Source organism: Varanus komodoensis, unplaced genomic scaffold, assembly GCF_004798865.1.
Source record: "Varanus komodoensis strain SLA01 unplaced genomic scaffold, ASM479886v1 scaffold45, whole genome shotgun sequence".
Taxonomy (NCBI): domain Eukaryota; kingdom Metazoa; phylum Chordata; class Lepidosauria; order Squamata; family Varanidae; genus Varanus; species Varanus komodoensis.
In genome coordinates, this window is record NW_025336011.1 from 7,345,905 (window position 1) to 7,358,942 (window position 13,038).

The 13,038-nt window shown below is 42.4% G+C and overlaps 1 protein-coding gene across 1 annotated transcript in view; it reads right to left on the minus strand.

Annotated features, from left to right (window-relative positions):
* ZNF132 (zinc finger protein 132) overlaps window positions 1-7,531 on the minus strand; it is a 28,499-nt gene extending 20,968 nt beyond the window's left edge. Inside the window, exons 1-2 of the mRNA XM_044444672.1 lie at window positions 7,416-7,531; window positions 1,572-2,488 (exon numbers count right to left, since the gene is read on the minus strand). Coding sequence (XP_044300607.1) covers window positions 1,572-2,213 — 642 coding nt within the window. The 5' untranslated portion in view covers window positions 2,214-2,488; window positions 7,416-7,531. The remainder of the gene's footprint in view (window positions 1-1,571; window positions 2,489-7,415) is intronic.
* Between the last annotated feature and the right edge of the window lie 5,507 nt (window positions 7,532-13,038).

Below are 13,038 nucleotides of genomic sequence, written 5' to 3' on the forward strand. Positions count from 1 at the left end.
AAATATGTAAGAGGCCTAACTTTAGATTCCTAAAAATAATAAAAACACTAACTTTAGGTCTAACTTTTTTTTTTTCTAGACCACACTGGCATTATGCTGGGAAGCATGTAAATATAGGATACTAGTTTTGTGAAAGGAAAGAAGTTGGGATTCATTGAAGAGGTAAAGTGTTTGGGAGACACAAAACTGCATACAGGTAGCTTATGTGTACCCCAGGGCCTAGACTGCCTTCCAGTTGCCCACCTGCAAATAGGTTGATATGTCACACAGCTGTTGAGAATAAGAGATCATTTAGATTAAGAGCAGTAAACCTGGTGCCTGCCAGATGTTGGGGTCTGCAACACCCACAATCCTCAGCCAGCATAGCCAGTGGTTGGGGATTGTGAGAGCTGCAATCTAAAACCTTTGGTAAAGTTGTAGGCTGACTATCCCTACCTCTGCTGATAGCAAACTCCGGTGCCGAGTTATAACAGCCGCAGAGCTGAATTGGGACTACTGAGAAATAAGAGGAAGATGCCATTATGCTTGGGGAATCCCAAGATTTTCCAAAGCAGAAACATTACTCAGGAATAAAAAGCTAAGGGGGACAACCCCTCTATGCCCTAAAAAGCCCAATGACCACAGCACATACTCAGTGGCTTTGGGATGCCAAGTGCCTAATGAGAAAGATGCAAAAAACCAGGGCAGAACAGTCTCTCAGAAGAGGGCATGGCTGGCTGGAACAGTGGAGTACTTCTCTCTCTCCAGCTTTTTGTTGGCGGCCACACTTGTAGCAGGGTGACTGTAAAGCAAGCCACAGATACTGGATGGGCTAGAGGACAAGTTACAGGAGTCAGTTTCAGAAACAAGAAGGCAGCCTTTTCCTGTGATGGGATACTGAAGTGTTCACAAGGCAGGCGCAGTGCTCCTATGTTCTTTCACTATTCTTCCTGGGCCCTACAGGAAGATGTCAAATACTATATAACCAAGATTCACTTGGCCAAAGGAACTCAGAACTGAAAGTGGAGGGAAGAGTTATCTGAAATTCATTCCTAGTGAATCAGCCCAGACAGATCCTTTTGCTTCTGCAGTCTGGCAAATTTACAACATGGTCCCCACTAATAATGGAGGTGAAAGAAGCGGACTTCAAACACCTCTCACAGAGTCTTCCATGCATTTCCCCATGAGTTATTTATTTTTGATAAGCGTGCCATTTTTCTGGATACCAAAGCCAGAATTTAAAAGCTGCCCGCATCTGAGATACTGAAGAAACACATGAAAGCAGATGGTGTCAGGCAAATTTGATACCTCTCTTCCCATTTGGAAAAAAAGAAATAGTTGCAGTTCCAGCATCTAAAATGGTCTTCACTAGACCTGCAGAGCTGAACTGAGTGGCAGAATTTCACATTATTTCATTTTCTCTTCAGGCCATGTATAAACACTGCTGAGTATGTCACATTCGATTAAGAATGGAGGAAAGAAGTGAAAAAAATAGCCATCCTTCTAAAGATGTAACTGTGTCCAAGCACTCTGTACTGGCCAATGCTGATCCCAGTCTGGAAGGACAGAGGAGCAGTCCTAGCCAGTTAAACCTTATGGGTTCTCTGGTGTCTTACGAGGTGGGAGGCAGCCCCAAACCCCTTTCCACAACTGGCACATTTGAAGGGCTTCTCGCCTGAATGTGTGGCACGGTGGCGCTCCAGGTGGGCGTTACGAGTGAAGCCCTTCCCACAGTCACGGCAGGAGAAGGGCTTGTCTCCACTGTGGATGCCCTGGTGGCGCTGCAGGTGTGCGCTGCGGGTGAAGCGCTTGCCACAGTGCGTGCACCGGAATGGCCGCTCCCCGGTGTGCGTGCCCTGGTGGCGGGTGACGTGGGCGCTGCGGGTGAAGGCTTTGCCACACACCCCACACTCATAGGGGCGCTCGCCGGTGTGCGTGCTGTGATGCCGGGTCAGGTGCGAGTTGCGCCCAAAGGCCTTCCCACAGTAGGTGCACTTGTAGGGCCGCTCCCCCGAGTGGGTCTCCTGGTGCCGTGCCAGGTGAGCACTGCGGGCAAACGTCTTCCCGCAGTAGTTGCAGCTGTACGGGCGGTCTTCCTCTGGGACCTGCTGCCCGAGGCGCTTCCCCCCCAAGGGGCGCTGGAGTCCTGAGTGGGTTGCAAGGTGTCGGGTGAGATGAGAGTTGCGTCGGAAGCCCTTCCCACAGTAGGGGCATGTGTGGGACTTCTCCCCCATGGCTGCTGGTCTTCAGAAGGTTCTTGTGCAAAACGTATGCACCCGCTTTGACAAACCCTGGCCTGGTTTGCAGTGGTTAAGGAGGTTTCTCCCTCACTCTGCCTCCAGTACACAGAGCGCGACCGATCTCAAGGTTTCCCCCACAGGCTGAACCTGTGACCACTGGTCCTGAGTTAACTACTTGGATTTTGTGGTTCTTTTGTTTCCTTCTTAGCCTTGTCTCAGCAACTTCTCTGAAGGCACAGGACTGGCAGTGCTTTCTTTGCTTTCATCACCTACAGACCAAAAATGGAAGGAAGGGAGGAAGGAAAAAGGAAGAACAGGCAATGAATTGCTGTCAAAGCTGAACTTTGAGGTGAAAAGGAAATAATGAGTAGTATCCAATGTTGGCAGTCTTAAGGCTCAAAAGGCATTGTACTAGCAGAAATAAACCCTATTGCAACCGGGGCTAGTGCAACCCCAAAAACTAGCCCCTATTAGTGCTTCTGGAATGGGACAAGGTTCCAGCAGAGGCCCCTTCTGTGGGTTCCATTGCCACGTCCTCTCCCAGAAGCACAACTAGTTTCCAGTTATGCTGCTGTTCCTTAATATGCTTACATTTGCTTTTGCTAGTGAAGCAGCAGCATTGATCAATAATGTGGCTCAATTAAGTTGAAGAATACATTCTCTTGATGTCTTCCCTTCACCCTATCACATGCACAACCCAGCATACAAACACCAAGTTGTAATACTGTTTCAGGTATTTGTTAAAAGAATCATGGACAGTCAATCAATCAATCAATCAATCAATCAAATTTTATCACAGCTATTACCAAGTTCTAACATGCTAGCATTCTTCTACTGCATATTGTATCTTTAGAATCTAATTTTCTCTGACTGAACTTTAGTAATGACCAACTTGTCCTCCTGATTTCAACAAATATACTCAAAGCTCAGCCTGGATCAAAGTTGGTCAGTTTTTGGTTTGCTTATTTTGTTAAAGAATTCATAATTTATTATACATATTCTTCACTGTTCTGCCAAGATTGGCTCCTAAATCAACATACTTTAACATTTACACAACACTATGATATAATCAGGGATGTTGGAAGGGGAAGTTCAGTCTTTTTTGCCTTTCAGCTGCAATACAGCTTGCAATCCTATGTTACTTCCTGAGGGAAAGTCCTGTTGAATGCAGTGAGCTTTACCTCTGGGTAAATATGTAGACAGGATTGTACAGATAGTCTCTTTTCTCTGATGGGAAGTGGGCAGAAAGCGCTGCACATGGGCTCAAAGAATGGCTAATGAAGATGCAACCCACAAAAGCCGTCATTGCATTGGGCAATGTCTTCTGATACCAAAATTGCTTATTACGGTGGGCAGTATTTCATTTTTATTTAATAGTACTGCTAATGCAAATAACATTGCACTAGCATGAGCTACGTCTAGCAAAAGTCAGTAACATTTAGTGGTCTGCCAGGTTTCCCTAGAAAAACTGGGGAATCAACAAATAGTTCTGGCATTGTGCCAGAGGCTGTTCATGCTGTCACAACACTGCTAGTGGCAGTGTTGAATAGGATACTGCTCAATTCCTATATGGACTCTTTGTAAGAAAAAACCCCTTTCATGAAAGAATGGATATTGATTACATGACATGTTACTAGAATGATTCAATCAACATTTTAACATGTGCTAAGACAGGGGTCAGCAACCTGCAGCTCTGGAGCCACATGTGGCTCTTGAATCCCTCTGGGGCGGCTCCGTTGCCCAAAATCCCCAGCACAGCCGCCCATCTGTGACAGAGGCTCCCAGTTACAAAATACCAATAGGTGATGATGAGGCATCCACTCAGGAACTCTGCGCTAGTAGGTGAAGTAAATTGCGACATTGCAGGGAAAGAGTGGAAAAAGCTTCCTGCATGCTCTCATGTTACTCAAACCCTGCTGAAAAGATTCTCTTTGTCCCAGTGTAATCTCCTTCCTCTGAATGTTAAAAGCTGTGCTTGGGACCTGTCACAATTCACAGCACTTGACTGTTGCATCTGCTAATCAGACACTAAACATACCTGTATCTCTGGTGCTGATCTGCAGACCAGGGAAGATTTACTGAGCTCCCCCCCCACACCCCCCCGTAGGCCAACCATGGATAAATCGAAGAAAAGTTTCTGAAGAAAACCAAACGTTTAATGATACATGGGTAGATTCATTTGCTTTTACTGCTGCCGCACTTATGGGGTTTGCTGTTCAATGCATGCAGTCCTTTAGCACTGACTTTGACTCTGCAGGAAGCTGTTCTATTCAAAATATATGAAAGGAGTCCTACTAGTTTATAATGTAAGATTAAAAATAACAGGTTTTAGTGACTGAACAAGAGCTGCAGCTAAATCATAATGAAGATATACACAGCATTAAGGTAAAAAAACCATATATGCAGTGTTATCTTCATTTTAGATGTCAAAAGGGTTTTGCATCTCCTGGTGTTTTCTTTTGTGTGGGAAATGGGTCCAAATGGCTCTGAGTGTTAAAGGTTGCTGACCCCTGTGCTAAGAGAAGCAAAAAATTTGTGGCATCTTACAAATTTAGTCAGGTGTAAGCTTTCACAGACAATAGCTCACTTCATTAGAAACATGGACTAGGCTCTAGTAAATAAAACTTATGCCAAAATAAGTTTGCTAAGTCTCGAAGATGCTACAAGAACCTTTATTGATATTGTTACAGTAGACTAACATGGATATTATTCAGAAAAGGTAAGCAATTGACAGTACACCTTTGTAAAACATTTTCATGTTATTTTGGAGCAGAACTATAAAGCAAATGTAACAACTTTTTCTTTTTTATTGTAATTTTTTCCTCTTGGAAATGTTGTAGGTTATATATATGCAGTTTTATTGTACTAACTCGGGACTTTTCCCCCTTTCTGCATGTGTGTGTGCGTGCACACATGAAGCAGGAAAGAGAGGGAGAACTAAATTGTCATGGAACTACAAAATTAAAGATCTGAGAATCTCAGTTGCTCTTTCAAGGATTGGTAACTTGACCACGTATCTAAAAGTCCCTTGATCAAGATTAGACACCTGCAGTTAAATATATACATGGTTTAAATCAATGTGTGAAATCATTTTTTGTTTTCTTAAGCTGTAATTTTCTAAGACTATAGAGAGAGGAGGATGCCTGAAATGTCTGTTGGACTGGTTCCCTATCAAACTCTTGTATTGTACCTGTGAATGTACATCCCAGGATTTTGGAAATATAAGTTTTAAGCCTTAGCAGAGAATGGGTGTGTCTGATATCCCTTATTTAAGGGGTATCCAGTGCATCAGATCACTATCACTATAGCATATTCTTTCCATAGAGCTGCAAACCCAAGCTTTTTGAGTTGATAAGAATATTTGTAATTTTTAGTGTCCCAGACACTCCAAAATGTTTGCCATGAGAGTTACTATTATTAAGCTAGTAAGGATAAAGAGAACTAGTACTAAGAAAATTGTAAGACTAAGATAAAAGTAATTTGCCAAACAATTTACATATAAGGCAGAGATGGAAACTAAGCTCCAAAATACAAAACTAGTCTTTTGAACTCAGATATATGTTGTTCCAAGGCAGCTCTTTGTAGCATGCCAGCCTCCCAGTAAAAAAAGAATATTTTTTTAAAATGATGAATTATGAATTTAAAAAAATATTTAAAGATAAAATAAAAATCAGGAGAGGCAGGGAGACTTGCGTGTGCCATGAGAGATGTCCATGGGCACACTGGTTCCCAGGGTTGCCATGTTGGAAACACCAGGAACATAGGTACATGTAGGGACATTATGTTTATTCCTTGAACAGTGCAGAGGAAAATTAACAGGGAAGGTGCTTTGAATCAGTTATGCGTGTTTACTCAAACTATTCTCTTCTGAACTGAATGAGACTTACCTCATAATCCTAAATTGACCAGGAATGATAAGAGGGTTGGACCCAGTGGTCCTCTTGGCCCCTTCCAACTCTAGCATTCTATGATTCTAAAAGGACTGAATATTCCTCAAGCTCTTTTCTCTTTTCCTCAGATCCCTGGTCTGCCATAGCATCCCTCTCTCTCAGAGTAAAATCCCTCTTCTTACAAAATTTTGAAAGACATCTTTTTCAGCCAAGCCTTTCTGAACCACAACAGCCTCTTTTTACCAGCACCTGCACCAGCTCCTTCTTCTGCTCCAGTCATCAAGCATTTGTTAATTTCTTCCTCTCTCGCCCATCAAATATAGGCCACATTCTTTCTGGGCTGAATTATGTCACCCTGTTCTTTACAGTGCCTAGCAACTGCTAGAGCTTAAAATCCTTTAACTATTTCTGTAGTATCATCACTGTGGTGACCACAGGTAACCCCTGGCTTCTCTATTTTAACAGATGAAATGATGAACAGGACCTTTGCCTGAGAAACTGAAGCACTGCTGCCATCCAGAATAGGTAACACTAAACTAGATGAAGCAGCAGTCTGGCCTGTTGCACAAGCATCCACCCTTGCCACAACGAATCCTCAGTTTAAGTTATACATGGTGTGCATGTGTTTGTGTGCATGTTAAGTATATGTGTTATCCAATAAATGAGGAATATTCAAAGCAATGCGATACTGAATCGGGCCATTTAGACCAGCCTTGTCCAAACTGACAGGCAGTGGCTCTCCAGGAATCCAGGTGATGAACTTGGATCCTCTGCCACGGAGCTCCTTCTCGAGTGCATCCAAGCTTAGCCTAACTTAAGTCTCCTCCATTTCAGTGGCTCTGTTCTAATGGATCTACTGCGAACATTGGATACAACCCACTATTGGTTTTAAGAGAAGCAATCACGCATTCCTGTAACCTCTCACAAATACAACATTAGACAGTCTGATCCATGCAGCCTTTGCGCATTTACACGTTCTAAATCACAGCTGCAGTCGTAAGACGAAATGGAGTAAAGGACAATAAAGTCGTATTCAAAATCCCGCCCAAGGCTGGGCCCTATTCTGCGGCAGAAAGGGAAGGTACGAAGGGGAAGGAAGAAAAACAGACAAAGGGGAGGACAGAAGAGAGGGAAAAGCTCCCAGTTTTAAACTGATCTGGGGTAGGGAGCAAAAAGGCGACGGCGGGGTGGGTAGGATTGTCCTTCATTGGCATCTGCTCCTAAATGGGTGTTTTCATGCAAACTCCCTGCCCTTCCCTGCCCCATATATTGGATTCCACCCTACATCCGTCTTGGGTGCTCTCACCGATGCAGCCCCGACGCAAGGATCCAAAGGGGGTCGCGCGCCTGTGGCAGGCGCACTCCAACCTCGGGCCTGAGAGGGAAAAGCCACCCTTTCCGTGCGTGTGTGTGGGCAGTGGCGGGTTCATGCACAGGAAAGGACCCCGTCGTGCATCCTGTCCCCCGCCTCCACTTCGGCACGACTGCTCCAGCCCGATGGTTTTAACCCTCTTCCTGCCAACATTTCACGGGAACGAAAGGGAAGGAAAGCCGCCTAAGCAGCGCGCGCGCGCGTAAGAAAGAGAAGGCGCCTAGGCTCCCACCGGCGTTTGCACGGACGCGGGATGCGACGCTGCTGCTGCTAATGTGCTTTTAATCATGCTCCAGATTTGTAGCTCGGTCTTTTGGCGACTCTTTCAGTGAAATCATACGTTTTTCAGAAGTAAGTCTCTCACTGTTCAACAGGGCTCAGACCCAGGTAAGCGTGTAAAGGACTGCAGACTTAGGGACATTAACAAAAGCTGCCCCGGATCACACCTGTAGTCAGTCATATCCAGCACCCTATTTCACAATGGCCAGTTAGATGCTAAAGAAATCCCACAAGCAGGGAATAAGGGCAATAGGCCTCTTTCATTCTAAAACTGGTATCTCATGGCACACTGCACGGGTAGGCAGAAAGTACCATGTCCAGACATTTTGGAGTTCAGTTCCCAGAAGCACCTGTCATCAAGGCTAATGACCAGGAATGCTGGGAGCTGAACTCCAAAATGACTTAAGATCTACTTAGGGCCCCCTGTGTTTGAACATGGATGTTCCATTTAGCAGCCGCTGATAGTCCTATCCTCCCCCAAATGTATCTATTTTCTTTTAAAGCCATCTAAGCTACTGGGCATCCATCTTGTCTGTCTGGAACCTCTTATCAATCATTGAATGACACTAAGTTATGTTACAATGCAAGAGGGGAAAAAAAAACCCTTTCTCCATCCTATCTTAATTTTTAAATACATTTCTATCATTTATTTATGTATTTATTACATTTCTAAAATGCCCAGTAGCAGAAGCTCTCTGGGGATTCAAAACAATAAACAAACAAACATTTAGCCTAAGGTGCAATATAAAAGTTTGAAAGCTTTCCTGTTTTGCTTTTAAAATGAAATGTAAAGCCCCCAATATTGTAGCCTTTCCTTAAAGCAAAGTGCTCCAGTCGACTGATTACTCCATGTACCTACAATATAACATCTCATATGAGGTGCAAAAGATTTAACTATCAGAGGGTAGACCCATAACCATGGGACGGGGAGATAAGAGGGGTTGGGTGGTGCTTCCCTTTCCTAACAGGTTCTAAGTTCTGTATTTACTTTATATGCTGATTAGTGATCTCTGATTAATGGTGGCCTTATGAATGAATACTCTCCAAAAGGTCCAGTCACTGACTGCCCTGTTCAGCTTTTAGAAACTCAGGGCTATGGTTTCCTTTATGCCGGCTTTCCCCAACCTTATGCCTTCTAGGCATGTTTGGACTACAACACCCCGAATTCCCAGTAAATGGCCCTGCTGGATGGAAATTCTGGGAGTTACAGTCCAAATGCTTCTGAAGGCCACCAGGTTGGGGAAGGCCGTTTTATGCAATCAATGAATTTCATATTTGGTTTTTCTCTTCTTCTGCCTTCAGCTTTCCCTAGCATTATTGTCTTTTCCTTTTGCTTTCTATAATGTGCTCAACGTATAACAGCCTCAGTTTTGTCCTTTTTGTTCCCAGGGAAAGTTCTCACTTGATTTGAGCTTGGACCCACTTGTTTGTCTTTCACTCAATCCAGAATGTTGGCAAAAGTCTCCTACAGCACCACCCTTTGAAAGCACAATTTCCCTCTTCACTTCAAATCTTCACTATTATAACCATGCATAGTGATTGGGAATACAATAGTGTGGATGATCTTGGCCTTAAATCTCCAATGAAGCACCCCTACACTTGATGTTCTTTGCCAGTTTCTTTATTTTGCTGCTTTTCCAAGTCATGGACTTCTTCTGATTTCTTGGCTGCACTCTATCTTTGATTGAGGCAAGGTATTCAATTTTTTTTTAACAATTTCAGTTTCTTCATTGTTGACCTTAATGGTGTAATTTTTCTGTAATCATGATTTTAGTTAATATTCAGCTGCAGTCCTGCTTTTGCACTTTCTTCAGGAGTGATTTCAATTCATTTCTGTTTTTTGTTGGTAATATGTATCATATGCATATTTTAAATTATTGATGAAACTGCTCCCAATTTTCACTCCTCCCTCTGATCCGAATCCAGGGCTTTCCTTATCTGTTCTGTGTACAGGTTGAACAAACTTTTTGCATTATAGCCTCTAACAGCCTGTGTTGCCTCTTGCCTTTGTATCACAGCTATTCCATTACTTGAGTTTGTCATTTCCAGAGTAGCACATATTTTTCTGATGGAAAATGCCCATTCTATTCCACTTCAGTTTGCTCACATCAAGTACTGAAAAGTTTAATTATGCCATGTCTTGCTTTCCAGCTTTCACTTTGTCTTGATTGATGCTTGCTCACATTCCATGTTCCAACTGGATATGCTGTGCAGCATCAGACATTCCTTTCTACTCTGTCCATGTCAGTCACTAGACTTCCTTTTGGTTTTGCTCTAGTAGCGCCATTAGCAACAGCACTATCCATATTTGTACTTTCCTCATTGCTAATGATTGATTGGGTGCTTTCTGACCTGGGAGTCTCATCTTCTGGCACTATCTCTTCTTTCATTTTGGATTACTCATTATACAGTTTTCAAGGTCAGAAATATTCACAAGTGGTTTACCATTGCCTTCTTTTACATAGTGCTACTTGAGCATCACTTGTATTCAGGAAAATTCTCTGCAAGTGCCAACCTTCAGCTACCACTGCTGCCCAGGAGTTTCTCCACCCCCATCACCATTAGAGATATTGATTCAGTTCTGCTAATTTGACCATTAGTCCTTTAGAAGGTGGATGCATCTTTGCCTGGTGTCTCATCTTCTGCATTCTGCCTTGAGTGATGCTGCTAGGAGACCAGATTAGTGAGAGAGCCTGACCTCCTGGTGGCCTTGTTCTTGGCTTCTCTGATACTTTCAGTTTCCCTCATGATGTTAATGTAGGTTAGGGTTAGGAAGAGGTTTACTCTCAGAAAAAAATAGGAGAAGCAGGAGAATAACTTATAGAGTTCTGTGAAGCCAGCAATCTGTTTATTTTAAATACATTCAGGCATCTGGGTGGACAACTGTACAAATGGGCATCACTAGACAGTCAATCTAGAAATCAAATAGATTACATAACTGGAAATAAGATATGAAGAACCTGCATTTTTGCTGCTCAAACAAGACTGGGAACAGATTGTGGCAATTAACACCAAATATGTCGAGAACCAGTGTGCTGAAGTGGTTAAGAGTACAGGACTGGAACGTGGGCAATCCGGGTTTGAGTCCCTGCTTTGCCATGGAACCAACTGGGTGACTTTGGGTCAGTCACACATTCTCATCCCAACCTACCTCAGAGGATTGTTGTTGTGGGGATAAGGTAGGAGAAGGAGGGGAATTATATAAACTGCTTTGAGTACTTTGTAAGAAAAAAGATGGATATAAATCAAACAAACAAACATCAGAATCAAGCTGAGAAAGACTGCTAACAGAAACATAGTGCCAAGATACAACTTAAATAACATTCCTAAGGAATGTAAAGCCAATATAAAGAACAGATTTGTATTAGTGTACTCAATTGACTGTGAACAAGAAGAACAGTGGACTGAAGCCAGAAACATTGTTAGGGGAGAATGCAAACAAACAAACAAACAAACAAAAAACAATTCCTGTAGCAAAAAGAAAGAAAAGGCCTAGATGGATGAGGAGAGAAACTCTCACAATTGCTAAAAACAGGAAAGAAGTAAAAACAAAAGGTGACAGAAATAGGGTCAGAATCAACTATCACAAAGAGACAAAAAGTATTATTACAATAGGCAGTGTAAAGTTATAGAAGAGAGCAACAAGAAGATCCAAGAAATCAAAGGGTAATTCAAACTTAGATTAGAAATGCTGAAAGCCCAACAGGGGAAGATAATAGATAAAATAATCAAGATAAAGATAAAACGGAAGGCAGAAACTATACAGATGAGATAAAAGGATGATATACTTTGATTCCAAGAGGAATCCTATGAAGAAGAACCAGCAATGTTAGAAAGTGACCTGAAAGCTGCTCTGAAAGCACTTGGCAGTAATATAGCTCTAGTCTCCAGGAAAGGAGATCTAAAGAGTGCTGCAACTATAGGACCATTGCATTAACTTCCCATGCGAAGCAAAGTGATGCTCCCTCCAGATGTTGCCCTTGTGGAGTATGGAGTAATAAGAATATTACCCTTATGGAGTGAGAAATGCCTGATTCCAAAAGAAAGAGGCACTCAAGATTATATTACAAATATAGGTTGGCTACTGGAGCACACCTAAGAATTTTAGAAGACTGGTTTGTGCTGGATAGACTACAGCAAAGCCTTTGCATTTGTGGATCACGAGAAGCTATGGATGGTTCTGAAAGAAAGAGATGTGTGTCAACATTTGATTGTCTTGATGCTGTAACCTGTACCATTGACAAGAAGCAAATGTTAGGGCAATATCTGGAGAAACAGAATGGTTTCCTATAGATAAAGGCACCAGACAAGGCTGTATCTTATCTCTCTACCTATTCAATCTGTATGCAGAACATATATAGAAAGCTGCATTAGGAACACAGGAAGGAGTGAAAAGTGGCAGAAAATAACATCAATAATTTAAGATATACAGATAGTATCATATTACTGGAAGAAAGCAGCAGTGAATTGAAACAACTCTTGATGAGACTCAAAGAAAGCACAAAAGCAAGACTGAAGCTGAATATTAAGAAAACCAAAATTATTACTACAGAAGAATTGTACAACTTTAAGGTCAACAATGAAGATATTAAAATTGTGAAAGAAGTTACATGTGACTTGGAAGGACAGCAATGAAAAACTGGAAAAGATAATTACCTGTAAGAATGTTTCACTGGAGACGGTTAAGAAACAGTGAAGGCAGGTATGCTGGGAATGTACAATCTAAGGAACATTACAGTTTATGCAAATCTAAAGGAAATACATGCAGCATGTAGGCAGCTCAGCCTACAGAAATGGATTCTGTTTGAAGGAGGGTGGGGGCTCAGGTAGGCATATGAGAGTGTGGCATATGAGAGTGGAAACAATGTGGCTGAACGGATTAAGACCAGGGAGAACAAAAGGAAGAAGTGTCCGTTAGCATATCTAATGTGAGGAACAAGACTTGCAACATGGTTTCCTGATGAGATCAGGATACAACCTTAAGAAGTCTAAAGCTTTTCTTACAGTTTCAGGCTTTCTGCAGCCATTTATGGCAGAGCTTTCACTCTTTTGTCCTGACAAGACCAAGGCCAAGATCATCCATACTATGGTATTCCTGCTCTTTATGTATGGGTGTAGAGTGGAGAGTGAAAAAGCTGACAGGAAGAAAACTGATATGTACATTTATTTATTTAAAATTTATTTATTAAAAACTTTTCTACCCTGCCCACAACTAATGTCTCAGGACGACTTACAATAAGGAACAGGGTGCTTTAGTCGAGCTTTCTCAATACTATGG